Source organism: Molothrus ater, chromosome Z (genome assembly GCF_012460135.2).
Source record: "Molothrus ater isolate BHLD 08-10-18 breed brown headed cowbird chromosome Z, BPBGC_Mater_1.1, whole genome shotgun sequence".
In the NCBI taxonomy this organism is placed as follows: Eukaryota; Metazoa; Chordata; class Aves; order Passeriformes; family Icteridae; genus Molothrus; species Molothrus ater.
In genome coordinates, this window is record NC_050511.2 from 23,193,685 (window position 1) to 23,215,704 (window position 22,020).

The 22,020-nt window shown below is 36.6% G+C and overlaps 1 protein-coding gene across 4 annotated transcripts in view; it reads left to right on the forward strand.

Annotated features, from left to right (window-relative positions):
• Positions 1 to 22,020, forward strand: part of AP3B1 (adaptor related protein complex 3 subunit beta 1) — a 153,012-nt gene that overhangs the window by 13,600 nt on the left and 117,392 nt on the right. For all 4 annotated transcript variants that reach the window (XM_036403599.1, XM_036403598.2, XM_054517948.1 and 1 more), the window contains exons 3-6: positions 6,090 to 6,164; positions 11,351 to 11,446; positions 13,657 to 13,817; positions 17,188 to 17,254. In XM_036403599.1, coding sequence (XP_036259492.1) covers positions 6,090 to 6,164; positions 11,351 to 11,446; positions 13,657 to 13,817; positions 17,188 to 17,254 — 399 coding nt within the window. The remainder of the gene's footprint in view (positions 1 to 6,089; positions 6,165 to 11,350; positions 11,447 to 13,656; positions 13,818 to 17,187; positions 17,255 to 22,020) is intronic.

Sequence of the window (22,020 nt, forward strand, 5' to 3'; positions counted from 1 at the left end):
TTATCTTTTTTTATTTCTTGGATGGAATAATGCTTTCCTTTTACATATTCTTTACCAGATTAGCACTTAAGTCTCTAAACGATCTCTAAAAGTTGTGGTGAACAAATGGTAAAATTCTTAACTTGGAATTTTGTGTAGAAATTGGTGTATTTGGATATATGCAGTCACATGCTTTTAAAATATTTATGTAACAGTGCCAATATGCCTGTAAACAACTATTTTCAGTGAGACCTTGAATTGGAAATGGCTCCTCAAGAGATGCTTCAAATTTGTCAGACTGGAAACAACAGAAATATGCAGGAATAAAATGACATGTTGCATTTACTATTTATATTTTATTATTGTATGAGGTTTTTCTTTTTTGATAGAGCATGATCCCTGAATATTTGATAACTTATTTCAGGTGAATGTACCCATAGAGGTGATTGAATAACGTTTAACGCTATTATATGTTTAAACCCTATAAACAAAACATCATGAAGTGGATGCAATCGCTTTATTTCTTCTTAAAAGTATGGGAAGAACGTGCTACAGATGATTGTTCAGTGTCCACTTGGCTTTTTTGTTTTAGGGGTTTTGAATCTGTTTTCTGTCATTGTTTTTTCAGTCTACTCCGGATGTGCTTTTTTGTTCTACTTGGTTTTTGCATATTTAATCCTGTCCAAGTACGTACCAAAGCGAGTAGGTACAGGTGGTGTCGTGTGATCGTGTTCTTTCCTCTGACTCCAGAGCTGGCTTCCCCCTTCATGATTGTCCAGTGATGGGAGTTTTAATCAGGATCATTGTCTTTTTGCTTGTAATCCCTTAGTCCTGCCAGAGACGCCATTTACCTGTGAGGTCCGGGTAACCTATCAGCTGTTATTTCATAATGTCTTTCTTGGGTTTGGGAAAGGTTTTTGGATTCATCTTCTCCAACATGATGTGGGATTGCTCAAGGGTTTGACCAGTCTGGCATACGCATGTACTGTTGCAAAAACACATGACCTTTATAAGTGCCATGGTAAACTTACATTCTTCTGCTTCCTTCAGAAAGTATTTTTTTTCTGGTTATTGCTGTGGACAGAAGAGTTGTGGCAAGTTGCTTCTTGCTCCCTTGAAAAACTGGCCAAATCTTTTTCTGTATTTGGAAACTGTTGAAACTGAATGTCGTTGTATATTTATATATATGGGGGAAATTAAACATTAAATTGAATCAGCTTTAAATTTTAAACCAAGGCTTTACTGGGTTGGTTTTTTTATTTTCCTTTTTTCCTACAAAAAATGCTGTCATTACAAATGAGTATGCAATGAGCAAACTCTCTAATTTTAGATACCTGCTCCTGCTGAACATTCAAAAGAGGTTTTAACGGCTTCTTTAATTTTGTGGAAGTGTGTGATACCATGAAGTTGGAGATGTGTAGTTAGCAGTGATAGCTGTGTTCCTTGATGGACTTGGGTTGAAGTGATCAGGCTCAAGAGGTCTTCAGCGAGGGAAGGCAGAATTTACTGGGCACATTCTTCCTTCTGCTCTCCCATTTTCCAATTCCGACAATTCTCTCCAGTTTCCAATAGCAGATTTCTGTCCTTTTTTAAGTTCATGGTTATTGTTTTCTGTTCCTGTTCTAAGCACTCTGCACTGCAGGAAGAGCACTACTTCCCCAAAAGGCAGTGTGCACCTTCTGATTTCTGGATATTTTTTCCTTGCTCAGCTGCTGCTGCTTGAAGTAGAAACAGCCTTCTAGCATATAAGGCTGACCATTACTTAACCGCAAGTGAGTTGTTTGATTTACTGAATCCTCTGTTTTCAGTTTCTTTCATATCTTCAAGGTATTTGCTGTTTCCTGTGCTATGTTTAAAATGTGTTTCACACGAAATACCTGGCACTAACCTCTGGCTGACATAACAAACTCAAACAATGAGCTTTACAGGTCAAGACTGGGATATTTCACAATATGAGCATGAGGCTTTGTAGCAGTTGTGATAATGTTCTTGTGGAGCACAAAGGTGCTTTTGTGCTTACATACAGAGGGGACCTTACATCTCTCAGGAATGAGATGTGTTTTTCAGAGATGAAAGGCTTCCTCTAGCCTTACTATTACAGGAAAAAGGAACTCTGTCGTCTGAGTATCACTGGAATGCTTATTTTCTAAGTGTTAGATAGTTAAAAAAACTTACAGAATCCACAGCTTCTCTGGCCCACCTGTTCTACTGCCTCACCATCCTCACAATGACTTTTTCCTAACATCCAGTGTAAACCTACCTTGTGTCAGCTTAAAGCTGTTATCCCTTGTCCAGTCATTACATGCCCTTATAGAAATCCCTCTCCAGCTCCCTTTTAGCCCCCTTTACATACTGGAAGGTGCTCTAATGTCTCTCCAGAGCCTTCTCTTCTCTAGGCTGAAGCCTGTCCTCACAGGGGAGATGCTTAGTAAAGTGTCCCTAACCATGGAAGGTGGGTTAGTCTTTAAGGTCCCTGCCAAACTAAACTGCTCCGTATGACTCTAATTCTAGGATACCAGCAGTTATCTTAGTATTTTAGTAAACTTTAGGAGGCTTAACCTTCATTTGTTCATATAGGTGTGATAGCAAAGTAGCAGGAGAATGCTGGTGCACTTTTTCTGGTTGCTTCCTCCATTAAGATAGTTTGTGAACTTTCTCCTAGGGAGATGGAGATTCATTACAAATAGAACAAAATCTGTCTGCCAGAGAGTGACTTAAAACAGCATTGTTTCAAGCATAGGAGTAGTCCAGTTTTGATCCTCTCACTTCTCCCTTTATGCATGAAGGTACCTAAGTATACTTTGAGATAAAATACGACTTTCATGATCAATGACCTTTTTTTTTAATCAGTATGTTATTTTGTATGTTTCTTCTTCTTATATGCATGCAATAAAATAATTGCAGTCTTTGGAAGAATATAAGCAACACAGCTGGTTTAGAAAGAAATTTTTGTGTGTACATATTCTACTATATGCATGAAAACATAAAGCTGATATTTCTTTTAAAACATTCACTGATCTTCAAACAACGATTGCTAGATCTTGAAACCTGTTTGAATTTCTGGGGAAAAACCAGTGAAATTTCACTCCTGAAGATTTCAGAGCATAAGTTTAGGAAACTGTCACATGCCTGAGTTCCCTCAGAGTATCACCCATGTCTGTGTGTCTCTCATGTGGAAAAAAAAAAGTACATCTTGACATTACACAGTTCTTGCACTACAATGAATGTTTTTATGCAAGAACTCCAGGTGTATAAGACAACACAAATGGCAAATGTCTAGGCACAGCCACAAAAATGATTTGATAGACATTAGTCTTGGAAGGAACCTTTATGTTCTTTCAGGTTAATGATCCATAAGCTAAGGAGGGTCTACACGAGTTGCTATGCAATAATGAATCAAAATACGCTCTTTTAAAAGGCCCTAAATACATATTTATATGGTAGATCAATTAAATAATCCCAGTAATGCATAGAGTCATACCATTACAGTGTATCAGGGAGGTCTGAGGATCATCCCTGTTTTTGAGTATTGTAACTTCTGTTTCACCAAGATGGTAATTTTTCATTCTTTCTTACTTCTCTGCAGTGCATCTTGTTGTTAAATTCTACCTTGTCATTCTGAATTTGGCATTTATTGTGGAGACCCCCCCCAGTCCTGAAAGTAGTAAATCTATTTTAGATTCTTAATTAAAAACCCCTTGGAACTCATTTATTGTGCTTGCTTTTTCACAGTGCTTGTGTCACTTCCTGTGTTTTAATACAGGTGCAATGAACAGTTTAAGATGTTAAATGGGTTAGATCAAAATGTCATACTGGACAGCTGCTCTTACTCCTTTTTGGAAAGACTGAGTAATAGCTTGAGCTAGAGCTGCCTTCTTTCTGGCATCCTCCTTCTAAGCTTCTCAGAATATGCAGTTTACTAGGTATTTCCTGGCTTTGTCTGTTCTTGCTTTTGTTGCATGAGATCCTAACTCTTTATGCTTTTAATGTGTTTTATCAATGAAATACACAAACAGATCTGTGAGCTGAGAATATGAAGTTTAATCAGCTGTATAATGTGGTGTAATGGTTGGAATGTAATGGTCATGGACAGGAGTGACTGCAGCTGCAGAACTCCTGTTTCTTTGTTGGATCCCTGGTATTTTTTGTTGCTTATGTATGTTGGAACCCCAGTGGACATTGGTGATAAGAGGTGTTCCTCAGGGGTCTGTACTGGAACCTATACTATTTGATATCCTCATTAATGACATAGATGATGGGATTGAGTGCACTTTCACCAAATCTGCAGGCCACACAAAACTGAATGGTGCAGTTGACATGCATGAGGGACAGGATGCCATCCAGAGGCATCTGGACAAACTTGCAGTGTGGACCCATGGCAGTCTCATGGGGTTCAACAAGGCCAAGTACAAGGTCTGGCCCTTGGGTCAGGGTAACCCCCAGTATCAGCAGAGTTTGGTGGATGAAGGGATCAAGAGCAGCTCTGACAAGAAGGACTTGGGCGTGTGGTGGACGAAATGGTGGCTGTGAGCTGACAGTGTTCACTGATAGCCCAGAAAGTGTTGCCAGCAGGTTGAGGAAGATGATTATGCTGCTCTACTCCACTCTCGTAACAGAGTCCCAACCTGAAGAACTGCATACAGTTCTGCAGTCCTCAGGACAGGAAAAACAGACATGTTAGAGTGGGTCCAGAGCAGGCCACAAAAAGAATCTGAGGGCTGGAGCACCTCTCCTGTGTGGGCAAGCTGAGACAGTTAGGGTTATTCAGCCTGGAGAAGAGAAGACTCTGGGGGGATGTTACTGCACCTTGCAGTACATAAAGGAGTCTGTGAGAAAGCTGGAGAGGGACTTGCTGGTAGGCCCTGTGATGGCTGGATGAGGGTGGATGGTTTTAAACTGATAGACAGTTGATTTAGATTAGATTAGGAAGAAGATTTTACAACGATGGTGGTGAAACATGGGGACAGGTTGCCCAGAGAGATGGTGAATATCCCATCCTTGTAAACATTCAGTGAGGGGCAGCCTGATCTGTGAATATCTTGAAGATGTTTCTGCTTGCTGCAGGACTAGATGACTTTTAAAGGACCATTCTATGATTTCTTAATGAGATTTTGTGGGTTTTGATTAATGTGATGTTTGGCTGGCTGAATCTTGACCTTGAGCAAGGCGCACAAATTCTTAGAGATGGGAGTGCTCTGGGTCTGTATCAGCAGCACTGAACCTGATGTAACTTGATGTAACATCATGCTGAAATTCCAGTATTAGCAGTTTAGACATAAAGCACTGCCAGACATCCTACTGGAATTATATCTAAGCAGAAAATTGTGCAGCTATAGTGTATATGAAAGTATTTTATTCCTTCTTATGTACCCGGTTTCCTACAAATAACTTCCTTCTTAAGCTGTTTGAACAAGACCTGAAGCTAAGCCGGGGTTTTGATGTTTATGATCTTTATTGTGACAGTTTTATTGTTTTTGACATGCCTTGTTCATGATCAAACACGAAAAACTTTGTTTAAAAAAAAAAATGGTGGGTTGATTGATCTTGCTTTTACTGTGTGGCTTTTGTATTTTTTTTTTGTTCTGTATAAACACTTTATGGCCTTCTGTGTTTAGCTTGCTTTGGGCAATAACTTTATTTTGTTTTTAAAGTGTGATGTTTATTTTTATTTTTCTCCTTGGTTCTGTTGCCAGCCACAGATGTTCCAGGCAAAAGGATCAGGACTTAAGCTTGTATAACTTCTTGGATTTTGTTGGGTTGGCCTTTTTTATCCCCCTCCACCACCCAAAAGGTCATTCTGCAGGGCTTTTTGGGTTAGAAATGTCTTTGGTTTTAGTGATTTTGAAAGCATTAAAAATTATTTGCTGTCTTATATGTTAAAGTCCAGTTCAAGTCCACTCCAGCAAACTGAGAACCAGACAACACCCAAGAGTTTTTATTTTATGGATTGTATCCTTTCAGGTCTAGTAATTAACAAAAACCTACATCTTTACCCTCAATTTCATAGAAATGAGATTTGAAATAAAGATCTGTAATAAAGCAAAAAAACCCAAACCACATTCTAATAATTTATATTGTTACATTACTCAGATTTGTCTCTTTTTTTTCAGATGATTGCAAAGGGAAAAAATGCTTCTGAGCTGTTTCCTGCTGTTGTGAAGAATGTTGCCAGTAAAAATATTGAGGTATTCCTCTAACTTGTTAAACATACTGTTGTGGAAAATCTGTTTATGAAACTTTTGTCTAATTGTATTAGACTTCAACATAATGCATAAAATCTCTAGTATCATTAATGGAACTGCTTAGGAGTTCATTTCAATAATGACATTATGGTAATAATTTTGTGCATAAATAAAGGGAACCTGTTGGGTGATTTGGAGGAAGAAATAGTAGCTCTTTACATTTAAAAGAAAAATTACTTAATTTTAGAAAGTTTATGAGGTATGATGTAATTGAAGAAAGTTATTGTAGTTCAGTATTTGAAGTGTGGTGCTTTTGGCAAAGCTTGGGTTTGTGCTACATTGTATTTTTAAACATCTGTTGCAGATCAAAGCTGAAAGGTAATGTCTGGGTAAAAAAAAACAAAGGTGTGTTCTTGCATCTGTATTGGGTGTTATTAGACACAAAGTAGCTTACTTCTGTATCTTTTTTTTGTTGTTGTTTCTTGTAAGAAAGCAAAGGGGAAAAGTCCATCCTGGATTTGTGAAAATTCAGATTTCCAGAACGCTAAAAATTTGAGGTTGTGTTAAAGGATGATGTGTTTGAATCCACAGGGTTACTCTTGTATAACCACAGGGCGTATGTAGAAAATGTAACTCTGATGCTCACTAGCATTACTGCGCGTACTCTGACGGCTTCCCTGCAGAAGTGTCACAGTTATAGTCGACTTTACAAAGAAGATTTTGATAAAAATAGCATCTGTAAATTTGTAGTTTGAGACCTCATGGTGCCTAACAAGCATCAGTTTGATGAAAGTAGAGTGAACATGCAAGGACTTTAGTTACTTCCTACTGCTCAGGACTGTAATTTTTAAAAAACGTGGGCAACAGTTGTTTGAAGTATTGGGCTTTAAGGAGAGAAATAATTTGAATGCATGCTTCAATTTTTCTGTCCTCTTCTGAAAATGTGTACTTCAGACTTTATTATTTATTATTATATTTTTATTATTAGTAGGAACAAAAAAATATTTTTTCCCTGGCTTATGGCACTAAAGGTTATATTTCCAATAGTAATGGCCTCAGCAAACTCTTTTGTCATTCTAACATGCCGTGATATAATGGATGAAACATCAGTTTTCTTCCTTATTTACATGGATGGATAGTAATAGTCAACTTTGAGTTTAATTTTAACTTTGAAGAAATTATTCTTTTTTAGTTACTACTTTAAAATCTTTGGGTTTTTTTGTTCTTTGAGAGAGTGGATTTATTTGGTCAAGGCCAAGTATTGAGCTCTGGTAAGGCAAGGAGGAGGAAATGTACAAAGATGCTAATTCAGAGTCTTTCAGGAATTTACTGTATTAAAATAATTTTAGAAGTTGTAATTGTACTTTTAGTGACAGGCAGTAAAAAGATGTGGGTAAGAAATCAGACTAGTTAAATATTCTGTTCAAATGTAATTTATGTTTGTAAGTATGTTTATGAGTAGTCTTAAGTCAAATTTTTAACAGGGAGACCTTAAACAAAGACAAGTGCCTTAAACAATGTTATTTATCTGGAGTGCTTTTAACTGTTAGAGCTGGAGCCTCTAGTCTGATAGAAGCAAGACTCTCCTAGTTCAAGGCTTTTAACCCAACCAGTAGTGAAGCTGAGACTGTATTCCTGGTAGGTGTGCACATACATGTAAATATTGTATCTGTACATATACAGAACAAATATGCATGTAGAGAGGCACTCATGTAAATTATCACGGGATATTCAGGTGAACACAAACAGTGTCAGCAGCTTGGCAGTTCAAGATGGTCTGCTAGTGGGAATGTGTGTATATATGCAGTGTTCATCCTCATGGAGTCTGCCCAGTGTCTGGCCCATGGATCTCAGTCGCCCCTGTTGATGGCACCTGGGCATATGAGCCCCTAAAGCTGTAGCCCTTTCTGGTTTGCTGGTACAAATGTCTTTACACACAGGAATCCCTCTAAACCAGGACTCTCCTGCTCCCTCATGGACTTGCCCTTGGACACACAGGTGTGTGCACCTCTGTGCACATACAGGTGGATCTGGCCAGAACTTTCTTGCTCCTCTACTATCTAAACCCCTGTGGTTATGCCCTTGAAGAGATGCGCAAAAAATCATGGTTCTTGCCCCTAGAGACCCAAAGGCCATGGGCTTTCCTTGCATCTGGATGGGACCTCACTGGTCTGTGGCATAGCCAGCCCCTCCTGTGGTCTTGCCCATATATGCTCACACCCACACCTATTTCCTTCCCAGACCACTTCACCCACTTGTTAGCTGGTGCAGCTTGATGCACCACAGACAAATTGGCTTGTGCTTGGTTTCACATATTCTGGTCTCTTCAGTTACACACATGCTCATGGGGCCATCTAGCTTGTGGTCCCTGACTAGGTGCTGGCAGCCAGACCCTCACTTTTTCCAGATGCTGGCCACCTTGGACTTAGAGATCCCTATTGCTTGATCTAACATTGCAGATGCTGGAGTCATACTTTAATCCCCTCACTCTCGTCTCTCTAGTTGCTGGTGCCCATGGACATAGCAGCCCTCCAGCCTGTGGCCTGACTGTAGTTGTAGGCACATGAATGCATCTTCACACCAAATAAAGAAAACAGTTCAAAATGAAATTTAATGAGGCAATGCAACAGATTGTGCTATTCACATGCAGAGAACAGAAGGATAGATGTACCAATTATCAAACTGTTCAGCCCTCTTATCCCTGACTTATTACTTTCCAGATCATGTAGATTTCCCTTGCTTCTCCTTCACTTTAGCTCTTCCCCAGAACATCCCATGTCATGTCTAAAATACTTTTCGTCTGTTTCCCATTTTTGTACATGTAAACACCTTCAGCCTGAAAGGTGCTCTAGTCTTCGTTGACTTTTGGTGGTATTAACACCTGGGCATAAGAGCTGCAGCCCTCCTGAGGTTTTTCTGAGAGGAGTGTGACAGGGTATCCTTTCTCTGAGTCCTGAATTTGTTTTCCCTCCTATTATTTTGTTTCTTTATGCATCTCTGAGCCGATGGTTCCTGTCATGGGCTTGGGAGAAACTAGAGCAGGATGTTGTGTGCACACATCCCTCCATCCCCCTTGTGGGAGGGATGCTTTGTGGGTGTGAAGATGAGGTCTTATCACATAACCAAACATTATTAGTAGAAGCTTTTCACTGTTTATATTTTATGGACCTTTTCTCCTCTTTTAAAACAAATAGACAGTTATGTGAACTCACATGTCATCATCTGTGCTGTGGTTAAACTTCCCTACTTACTCATTTTTCCACCACTTAATACTAACATATTTGTGCAGAAAGAGACTGTTAAACTGAACAGAGATCAGGACAATTAGTAAAGCCATCTGACAAATTTCTCTATCAATTTGAGTTAAATGACAAGTTTAGGTTGTAGTTTAGATGTACTTGCAGCCATCTAGTTAGACCTTTTCTGTCTCAGAAGCTTTATCATGGTCCGTTACATAGGATGCTTTATGAGAAATTACTAGATTAAGTCAGATCCTTAGTGCATTGATCCTGTTTCCTGAAAATGTTTTGCCAACTTTTTCCCTGTTCCGAAGAATTCTTAACCAAATCTGTTTGTACAAGTTGCAGCAATGCAGTAGCATAAAATACATTGATTTATCTGAGTAACCCTGAGAGTAGCTTAGTTGGCTAGGACATGGTGCTAAAAACACCAAAGTTATGAGTTCCATCCCTGTATAGGTCATTTGTTGAAGAGTTGGACTCAATGATCCTTGTGGTCCCCTCCAACTCAGAACATTCTGCAATTCTGTGACTTGTATCCATGCCATTTTCCAGAATTTTCTGCCCAGAAATGGCTGCTATATTTTTTAAAAATCAGGGCTCAGTGCACTGATGCAGGAAAATGAGATGAAGAGGTGGTATAATATGTTAATTTATTTGAAGAGATGCAAAGGGCACCTTATTGTTTATAGAAGTGCCTTATGATTTTTTTGTTGTAAGTGCATGCTGACCTCAGCTTGATTATGTGCACTAAGTCATGGTTGGTGAGGATACAAAAAGTGACCTAATAAACAATTGGTGGTATAGAAAAAAAATTAAGTCTTCATCAATAATTCATGGATTTTGATGTGCTTATATTGATAAATTAATTAAACAAATCTGCCTGTGTTCCTCAAGCCTAATGTGCCCCTGTTATGATTAAGGTTTATAGAACAGAGCATTTTAACATTGAATGAAGGTAAATGGTAAAAGAATAGTGTAGTCACGGAGCTCTGAGTGCTTCCATTTCTAGTCACAGAGTGGTTTCAAGGAAAGGAGGCTTTCTTTGCACACCTGCAGTCATTCAGTGCACAGGCCTCGTGGTCAATGTTGATTGCTACTTCTCTAACTGAACAAAAATAATTTAGCGTGGTGTAACCTTCTGTGATTTAATATTATGGTTTTTTGCCAGAATTGGCACAAAGATAGATCTTCTGATAGTGACAGTAATTATTAGCACAGCTGTAGTTGTGGGTCTTTCAGAATTTTCCATTATAAACCCCAACAGTCAGTTTACTACTCAAATGTAAGAAAATGTTTTCACTGCTTCGTGGGTATGAGGGGTAAAATGAACTAAATTGAATACCCTCCTCCCCAAAATCATACTGAGGTTTTCTTAATCTTTGGACATTACATCCTTTGTAGTATGCTTTGCTTATATTGCATCCTTTGAATGCTTGTAGTCATGCAGAGGTGAGTCTAACATCGTTTGTTTTTATCCAAGATAAGTGCTCTTTTAATCAGATTTGAAAGGGGTAAGTTACCACAGTTCAGCTTTAAGTTATATTCACTTTCAAATGTGTTAAAGTAATTTATTTTGAGTTTCAGGGTAAAATAAAATGGTCTTGTTGAAATTCTTGGCTATTTCACTTTAAACTATTTTCTATAAGAAAAAAAAAAGTGTGCTCAAGTGATCAGTTTCCCCATGTCAGCATCTTAGTTTATTATAGTCTTAATTTACTAGTTAATAATATAAAGCAGAACTCTGTGTTACTAGTCTTCATCTGACTGTTTCATTAATAAGGTAGCATTGCAGCACCTCAGGCATTTCATAAGACTTTGGGAGAAGCCCTGGGATCTATTAGTTTTTTCTTAGAAGAAAATGTTGGTAAAAATGTGAAATCTAGAAACTAGTTTTATAGAATTGTAAAACTTTCTCATAGTGAAATTCACTGTGTTTTTTCTTTTCAGATAAAAAAGCTTGTGTATGTTTATCTGATGCGCTACGCAGAGGAGCAGCAAGATCTAGCATTATTGTCCATCAGTACTTTCCAGCGTGCTTTGAAAGTGAGTGAGTAATAATAATATTTTATGGGGAATTCTGAGCTGGTAGCACAAAAAAAATATATCTGTGTGAGTGTAGTATGGTAAATTAAAGCATGTAAATATCTACATCTGCTAAAGTAGTTTTAAGTTACGTGATTGATGTATTTTTTTTCTGCTACCTCAAACCTTGTCAAGCATCTAAGTAAGCCTGAAAGACGTAAAATTGCTTCACTAAAGAAAAACAGCAGAATGGTGCTTTCAAATCCACATGCCAAACAATTTCTGGAATGACTTCTCATTCCAATGTAACTTGTATGTATGGAAAAAAGACCCCGTTATTACCATGAACCACCTATGCTCCTTTTTAGTTTATGTAAAAAAATGAGCTTTGTGTACAACAGAGAATTGAAACATAAGGAAGACAGTAGTACCTAAATTAAAATTTTCAGTGTCTTGCACATGGTACTTTTTCATTAAAAACACTGAAAAAATAGCTTTTTGTACTCTTGTTTCAAATGAGATAACAATGAGAAATGGGACTAGACAGCAAAGTTTAGGATTGCCTTTGAAGTGTGACTGTGGAGAGAAGAAAGATTTATTAAGTTTCTGTTCTGAAATTTGGCCAGTTTTTATAATAAGAGAAGATTGGGTTTTTTGTGTGCTCTTCTTGTATTCTAGGCTCATTTCAGTTATGTTACTTAACCCACACCTTGCATCTTGTTGGAAAATGTTGCAATCAGAGCACCAGTTGTGCAGCTGTAGGAGGATCCCACATTGACTAGAAAGTTTTCTGTCCCCTTCCCTTGAACTTTCATCCCAATGTCATATGTACTGCCTTCACTATCTCTGACTGCCACAAAAAGCTAGAATTCAAATGACTTTGTATCCAGTGTTTTTTGTGATGTATGTATACAGTGAACACTCCTCATGGCATAACTCTTTTAAAAGCTGTGAGTAATGAGTGCAGAGGGAGGAGTGATAATGTTGTGGCTGAGTAGCAAAAAAAGAACTGGTGCTGTGACAAGGGGGTAGACACCAAATAGTGGAGATTGTCAGGAACTAAAGAAATTACTATGCCTGCTATGAAAGATAGGTCTCTGTTCGTGTTTTGTAATGTTTTGTTTCTCATTTTGTAATGATTATAATTTGGCTTTATGTGTGGAGATTTTCTTTTACCTCCCTCTGTTGAAGGAACTTTTTATTTTAAACTAAAGTGGCTGCAGATGAGCTTTGCAGACTCTAGCAGGAACAAGATATTTTTCCAAAAACAGTCAAATAAAGAGCTTTCACCATCCAGATACTTAGTACTTAGAAGCTTCTAAAATGTAGGGATTTTGAGATCTTAGATTAATTGAGAATTAGGTAATACCAGTCTGAAAATATGTGTTGCCAGCTCTCAGTCCTTGGGAGAAATGTTCTTTGGGAGTTTACCTTATTGCAAGACACTGTAAAGTATAGTGAATTACTGATGCTGCAATTTCACTTTGCTAGATTTCAGGGGATTTAGTACTTGATTAAGCAACATTTTTCCCTTGTGTTCCAAACCCCATGATTAATGGATACGTTTACATAATAGTTCGTCCAAATACAGATGTGTTGGATCTCCAGGCTAACCGTAGTCTTGTAAAATTGACCAAGAACTGAGGCAGAAGAAGAGAGGATAAGAAATAGAAAGAAGTCTCAAAACATTTAGCCGAATATTTTGACATGTTCTTTGAAATTATTTTTGTTACTGGCTTCAGTTTATATCTTGCAGTAAGGCATAGAATGGATATTTTGTCAAGAACTTGAATGGGAATGTCACAACTGAGAACAACATTTTTATTTGACATTTTGTAAATATAGGCATTAAAATTGAGTTAGTGTTTCTCTCAGAATATCTGAATTCCACTTGGATTGCAGCAAATGTATCAGATTATTAAATAAAATATTAATATTTTATCCACAATTCACATATTTTTTCTGGAAAATTGCATGATGTTAATGTTTTCCTTTATAAAATTTTGATATTTTCATAATGTTTAGTGTTCTCTTTCTTTATTTGTTTTACTTTTTTTTTTGTTTTGGAATTGTGTGAAGAAATTATTATAGTATGGCCTTCACTTGCAAGTCTGGCTTAGATTTACATGTTTTAATGTATCATCACTAATTAGTGTAAGCACAGCAGTGTATTTAATGACTTGTTTCTGCACTATCTTATTTTATTTCACCCCTTCACTCCTGTTTTTTAGGATCCTAATCAGTTAATCCGTGCAAGTGCTCTAAGAGTTTTATCCAGTATACGTGTCCCAATTATTGTTCCTATTATGATGCTTGCTATTAAGGAAGCCTCTTCTGATTTATCTCCTTATGTGAGAAAAAATGCAGCCCATGCAATCCAAAAACTGTACAGGTAAGTGATTCTGGCAATTACTGAAAAACAAGTTGTAATAGTTGTGGGCTACGTTTATAAAGACTACTGAATTGAATTGAATTTAGCATGTCTCAGATCTATTTCTTTAAAAGGATGGGGTGGGTGTAGACATTCTGTCACTCAGCTGGTTTGGTTGTGATTCAGGCAGTTCTCTTGATTGCTAGACTTAACAGGCTAGCTATAAAGAGATACAAAAAGAAACTGATACACTGTCTTTTGTTTTTTAAGATACTAGTTATTTTCATCTGTGTAACAACTGTTTTGATGGGTATTCTCAGAATCTATGAATTCACTGTTTCAAGTATATATCTTTCATCCTTGGGCATTTGCCTGAAAGTAATTTGCGGCACATGTGACAAAAGAATGCTAACTTCTAGAAATTTTATCTGTGCAAGTCAAAATCTTTCAGATCTTCTTACTTCAGAAATTCTTGCTTTGTAAGAGTTCTTATAAAGATGTGGGTACTGGTTTGCAGAGGTGGAGTCAACAGAACCCGTACCTTTACAAAACATTTTCAGGCATTTATTCTACTTCACTTTTATTTCACCAATTCCAAAAAGTGGAGATTAAGAGATGTTAGAGGTTCTGAATCAGGTAAAAAACACAGTAACAGAATCTGGAGAAACTGGCCTATGTCCTTCTATTTTCCATGTATTCCTAGTGGTAGTGAAATGGGCATGGAGCTTACATGACAAAGGAAAACTAGTGAAACTGATGTTCTGTTTCCTTAATGGTTCAGACGGCCTCAGAGGGTGCATCCTTCAAAAGCTGTCTTCATGCAAGCATCCTAAGTATCATGATGCAAGATTTTGAGCTGCTGTAGCTGGAAATTCCTCCTTACCTGGACTAGAGTAAGCTTCATGATTACTTCTGAGTGGAGCTGGAGTTAAAAATTGTGTCCTTAGTAGTAGGATTTGAGACCTGTTTATAAAAAGCATGTGAACTTTTATTTTCACATTTTCAAAACTTACTAGTACAAATGCTGTATCTCATAGTGCTAGTTAGCCATGGAACCAAGGGAGAGAATATAATTTTCTTGGTCATTGGAGGAAGCAACAGTATTGGAAACTAGTGAAGAGGTTATCAAATTAACCTGCCCACAGGCAGACTCGGTTGGCTTGGCAGAAAGTAAGAATTAGGTAGTAGTTAACAAGCTGTCTTTGTATACTTTGTTTAAAAAAGTTAATGACTGATAGCTAGATAATTCAGCAATACTGAATCATTGCATTACTGATCATACATTGGTGGCAAGGCTGACTATTGGCCTACTGCAACAAGTAAGTCATTTCAGAATACTTATTTTTAAGTTGGTCGCAATCAGAATTCAGAAGGAATGGATTTTTTAAGTAAAACTCAACAGTTAATACACTCTCCTACATCTAGCTACTCCATCTTCTGCAGCCATTTGAATAAGAAGTAGTAACCGTTTATTCTAATATGTTTGTATGCTCCGTTTGCTTTTTGGTTTTCCCAGATTCTCTGCCTGTTTGATAGTTCTGTATTTCAGTTAGTACTCTAGTCAGGGTTCTGGATGCAAGTTCGATACTCCAGACTTCCCTGTGTTTAGTGTCATGGTGTTTGGATGGATGTCTGCCCTAGAAGAGCTGTTTATTAGCAGTTCAGTTAATCCTAGCAGCAGGAAGTTTACATATCAAACAGAAAAGATTTCAGACATAGTCTGAACAGCAACGTTTGTGTCCAATATAGTCAACATTGCCAGGTATGTTGAAGTAATTTCATCACTACAGATGTCAGACCTTTTGCTTACTTTATTTAAGAGTGCATTTTAAAGATATTAGTAGTTTCTGTCTATCAGCTGAAAACTGTACTGTGTTTGCAGTGAGGTTTGGAGAAGGACTACTTCCCATCACTAGTATTAGTAGGTTCCATACTAGTACTAGATGTCATAATGGGAGGAAATCACAGACCTCTTTGGCCTCTTCTTTTATTTTCTCTTTGAAAATGGTCCCTTCCTTGTCTTAAATATCAGGACAGTGAAGGGGGAGGAATGTAAATTCATTCATTCACGCCTTTCTGAAGACTTTCTTGATCACATAAATAAATGGTTTTGCTGAAGTTTTTTAGCTTTAAATATTCCTTTCTCTCTAAATTTTCTGCCAGTTTTAAAAAATTTGAAATAAAACCTTTTTGAGAGACTTTTGGCTTTTCCTCTGAAGGTTTTGGTCCTTGACAGAAGATCCAGTAAAACTCCTTTTACAAAAATAGAAGTTGCAGTCAAAAGTGATCGTGAAAGTACTTAGAGAACAAAGTACTGTTGTGTTGCTTATGATGATGATGGCTTCTTACAAATTTTTGTTACTCATTTTGCATGGTCTGATGTTGCTAGGTCTTAAAATCTTAGTGAAGTAGTACTCAGCCAGATAATGACTTTGTGAATCTGTACCTGGAATAATATACTGTGCATTAGGGCAATCGATCACTCAGCATTAAAACTGAAGTATGCAATAATGACCAAATACTCCCTCACTTATCTATAATTGTATCCATGTTGAAATGACTTTTCAAAGGCACAGAAGTACACATCTCTAAGGGTCTTTGTATTCATTTCCTATTTTCTTTTGACTTGGCTTTAAATTCTTCTGTGCTGTGTAGATCCATGAAGGGGAAGCAGCTGGAATGAAAAGTTTGTCCTTACTTGCCTAAGAAGCAAGTTTGACAATAGTGGATGTCTCTGGCAAATTTTTCTCTGCTCTTGTGATGTGAAAAGGTTGTTGCTTGCAAGTTTTGCTTTTCCTCTGCTTTTGCTATTTTGGACTTCAAGCAGTCTGTTTTCCATTAGCTTGCACACCAGCTTTGTATAGGTACACTTGAATACCATGTCCACATTTCTGAGTTCCAATACTTCTGACTAAAACTAGAGGTTAACTTAAAAGTGGTTGAAGTGTCTTATTAAAAGCTTTATGTTGATAATTAGATAATAAAAGTATGAATCTTTGTCCTGATGTTCATTCACCTCTGAGTTATATTCATGCTGAAATTAATTTCTGCAAGAGCAGTGAGAACCTTGTCGTGTAGCATCTGAAGTTCAGTCAAGTTCTCTGTGATGTTGGTTAGCCTGTCTTAATGGTTTTTTATGAGTTTAAGTTTCTTATAGAATACACATAAAGGGTCTAAGATAAAATTATATTTTTAATTTAATTTTGTCCTCCTAACTTACTTTCAGTCAAGTTCTTTTACAGTGTGTTCTTTGGAATACTTGATTTTTCTGGAAGTGGTTTCTTCAAAGTTCTTTGTTGCTAGTTTGTGTCTAAAGGTCAAAAATCAAACCTGCTTTAATTTTGGATATGTCTGACCAAATTAGTTAAAATAATTTTATTTTTCCTCCTAGTCTTGATCCAGAGCAAAAGGAAATGTTGATTGAAGTGATAGAAAAGCTTTTGAAGGATAGAAGTACGGTAAGAAACAGATTTGTGACATATGCCTATATTTTTATAGAGTTTACTCCTGAGACTGTCATTCAGCAGTAAGTAATACACTTTCCTAACCCTTGCCAATGTGGCTTTGTATGTTTTTAGACATAAGAATCATTCTGTATTTATGCATTTATAGTATGAATGTAATAGTGACTATCCTTTAATAAGATGTAGTTTTACTTGCATCATGAGGCCGTTAATTAATGTTTTTGTTAGCATGTGTTTTATGTATGCTTCTTTAAACTTTATTTTGAAAATCAAAGTTATATAATAATATGAATCAGTGTGCGAGTGTTTATAAATTTTCATATGTACTTTTTCATTGGGAAATTAGTTTGATAATTTCAGTTAGTTTGTAGTAGTGTAGGAATAAATTACTTGTGTATGGTGCACAGTGTGCCTATTGACATCCATCTATCTTGCAGTGTGTATGGTTCTTAAAAAATTATATTTGCTGTGCAGTTTGTTCTTGCCAGCATCTCTATTTCCACTCTGGTAAATAAGAGATGTTCTGGCATAATTTCTGTAAATTTAACACTCCTGTTATATTTAACCTGCCCTATATAGCTACAGGTTTTCCATATGTACTCCTGAATGTCTCACAATCTTTAGTTCATTTTGTTTTGCAGATAAGTTTCCCACTTGTGAACTAGAAAGATAATTGACCAAAGAATCAAAGTTAGATTTCAAAGAGAAACCAGATTTGTGAATTAAAACATTCTCATGTTCTTGTTCAGATTACTAATTAATTGTACGTAAACCTTTTTGACTATGTGGAAATTTTACTAGGTACCAGGTAGTGTATTGCTCCATCTGCTATTTTCCAAGTGTTTTGGTAACACGGCTGTATCCTCCAGGATGCAGTATCCAGGACTGTATCCTGTTCTAGCACAGTCAAGGTGTTCAAAGCATAAAAGGTTCTGTTGGCTAAAAGACATCCTGTAACTGCCACCGAAGGGTTACTGAAAGAGGTGTGTTAGAACTTAGTGGTTCAGCAGACAGTAAATCGGTTAGGTCTCCTGACTGCATCTGTGCTTGATTTGACAGAGGCCTTGAGCTTGTGTGAAGCTACACCTGCAGTGGTTCTTCATGTATTTTATATCATGGTTCGTGCACACGGTATACATGCAGTCTGTGAATGTGGGATTAGGTTGTTAGTACCAGTGGAGGAATAAAGGGCTAAAAAATACCCCCAAAAAAGTAAAATCCCTGAGTTGTACTCCTGGGCCTTATAGCATATGGTAAATGGTTATCCCATGCCTAGTCATTTACACATTTACTTTAACAAAAAAAGTATAGAGTAGATTTGGATCTTTTATCTCCTTGGAATTTGGAGTTACTTAAGGGGAGATAATGGGCTCATTGCCTATTGGGCGCATACACTGTGTATTGGACACCATACTTACAAACATACCGGCTGAAGCAGTAGCTGAAAATGATAGACTGGACTTAGGTCTGCTGGGTTTGTTTGGAGACATACTTGGTTAACTGCAACAACTTTTTACTCCCTTTGATCCCTCTATGTCTATTCACTAGTGAGACCTGATTCCAGTCTGAGCTGACATCTCAGCTTCTGAAGTCTTACTATTTTGAGAACTAATATGAAGACTAATTATTTCAGAAAGAAAACATACAGATCTCTCTTTAAGGCTCACTACATCTAATTGTGCTCTTTCACCCCAGACTCCACAGCTTGTGGTGGTCAAAAATGGATCAGTCTCCATTTAATCTTTCATAGCCTTGTAAGGACTACTTTAGCATGGCAAAGCTTTATCTTAAGTAGTTGTCTTTTGTCACCTACCACTGAATATTCCCAGAAAGCTTCCACATTTACTAACAGAACGTGCATAGTGCACAAGTGTTTTGTTAGCAGGTAACTCCAATCTGAATAAGCTTATTCTTTGCCCCTAATTGGAAAAGAGCAATTTGCTCACAGTGGGGAAATCAAGAGTGCCATTTGTTGCTTGATTCAGCCTTTAAAATTGGAGGAGATGCAGCTGCTTATAGGTGGTGGTCCTTAAGTACAGGTGTGGCCTTAGGCTGTCGACTTTATAGGTTTAATGAGGATGCATCCTGGGGAAATTTGTGTTAATTTGATTCATCTTTTTGAATTCTTTGAGGGAAGCTTTACTTCATACTTAGCCTAAAAGAAAAAGCTCCTTCAACATACTTTCTAAAATGTTTGTCTTTTTTATGTATTTTATAGTCTTGCTGGAGAAAATTAGGTCCATTTGCAGCCATATGAATTCTTCAAATGGGACCAAACTGTAAAACAACAGCTTTTGGTCATAGACTTATGAAGTGCCTGCATTTGATTAGTGGAATGTCTCAGCTTTTTGCAGTTCCTTTTCCCTGTTTGACAGTCAAAGTGCCTGAAATCTGTAGGGTAATAATGTGTAACTGGAACCACAAATGTTTGACACTGACCTTTGTATTCCTTCTACTTAAATGCAGAGCTATTCCCTTACATTAATATTAGTTGCCACCTCTTGCTAGCTCTAATCTAATGTCAGCAAATCAGTATGTTCATTAAATAGTTTTTTACCTGAATGGGAGAGTCCTAGTGACTTAGTTGAATATCAATGGTTTTCCACTTTTGTTCACTTGATGGAAATGTCAAGTTACTTTTTGCACTTCTATGTACTTAAGGGCTGATAATTCTCAGACAAGCCATAATATGTTAACCACTGTATCTGAAATAATCTACTGTTGATTATTGGTTATTTTGATTATAATGTTTTAAATATTTTTTCTTTTAATCAGTTTGATTTTTTTAATCCATGTTTGGAGGGAGAATGTAATTAGTAATATTAACTAGGTGTATAACAGTCTAATATTATTTGGGTGATATTTGACACTGTACTTTATTGAAAAGGAAACTTTTACTCAAAATCTGTTTATTTTCCGTAGCTATTTGACCTCAAGCAGGATTTTTGAAATTTACTGGCGTAATCTCTATGTTAGAGATAGAATAGCAAGTAAGTGTAGATGCCTCTAAATTTCTGTAAATCAGGAAGTTTTTTCAGAGAGAACTTGCTGTTGTATGTTTTTAATGCAGTTTTTGTTGCACAGAAAAGACACAATGTATTTCATTTAGCCAGAGTAATTTTACATTTGAAATAGCAAGCCATTATCTGGAGGAGAATTTTACTATAGTAGAATTAAGTCATTTTTAGACAGTATGAGATGTAGGGTTTTTTTAGATCTCAATCAGTAGTAAATTTTAATATAAGCTGAGGTAAGCAAAAAACTTAAATTGAGATGAGATGTAACCTTAACCCAGCACTTCATTAAAATTTCTGGTGAGATAAATGAAAAATCACTCTACTCCTAGAGTGTCTTAACACAAAGATTCAATTAAAACGCAAGCTCTTGGTTAATCTAAAATGCAAAATTATCAAGTGCAAGCCATTGTTAACATACCCTCAAGGGTAGCTGATTAGGAATTAGAGTCTATCAACAAATCTGTGACTTTTTGCAAGTGTATTTAAATTTTAAACAGAAGTTTACAAGTATTTTTATAATTGAGGCTTATAAACTCCTAGTTACATTTTTACCCTTGCTTTACAAGTAGCTAACATTTTGATAAGCAGATACAAGAGCTTGAATACCTGCTCCTTTTTTTTTTCCTAGTAATTCTAGGTAGCTGAGCAGCTGATGCAATTTTATGTAGAAGGAAAGATAAATTATGCTTGTATTCTATGCTAAAATTATTTTCTCTGAAAGTAATATGGCTAGTCATATGTGAAAGTATAACTAGGTGTTTTAGAGCAAACTAATTTCCTTTTCTTTTTAGTCTATTCTGTATTGCTTCACTTTAGTTCTCTTTTATCTATTCAGTGATTAACCTAGCTTTAACACATAGGGTTTAAGGCAAGATTTGTTGCAAAAGTTCCTTTTGGAAGAAAAAGATACTGTGAAGGACTGTAGTTACCAGCCTGTGTGTTTTACAATCCTAAGTAAACAACAATGAAAATGAAGTTCATTAATGATATCTGAGTTATAGCTGGTTAAAGAAAAATAAAATCCATATTGGCATTGAAAATGAATCATGCATCTTATCAAAAGCTGTAAAGCAAAAAGAACTTGTGACTTGCATTCCACAGTCTAAATTAAAGTATCCCAAGTATATTAAAACCTTCATCAATATAGGAAAGGAAGGATGTAGTTGGGATGTAGTTGTATGGATGATGGGTATACTAAAAATGCCAAAATATATTGCTGATCTGCATCTGTAGCTTTGAGTAGATTTTATTTTGTATGGGTATATACCTCTTTTATAATGAATTTATTATTTTGTTCTGGTGTTATAATTTTCTATTAATAATAAATAATAATTTTCTATTTGTATTAACTCCATTTTGGGGGTGAAAAGACCTTCTGCAAATATGTGAGTATAGATGCAAATATGTGAGTATAGAGATTTCTTCTGCAGACTTCATGGCTACCAGATAAAGTGCAGATTCTTTCTCAGTGACATTCCTTTGATTAAAAAATCATCCTAGGAATTGGTGATGGTTTGGTGATGAAGATCTTACTCTTACACTAAAGTAGTGTATTTGGGCATAATGGGGAAAGGAAGCTGGGTACTCTTCAACAGTAGTCTTCAGATGATAAAATAATATTTTAGTTTAGAACCCAAATGTGTGGGTAAGACAATGTTTTCTTAACTTATTGATTTTATGATGGTAAATGCTTCAATTTTGTGGAAAAATTACTGAGTTTGTGCAGATGTTTTGTTGTGATAG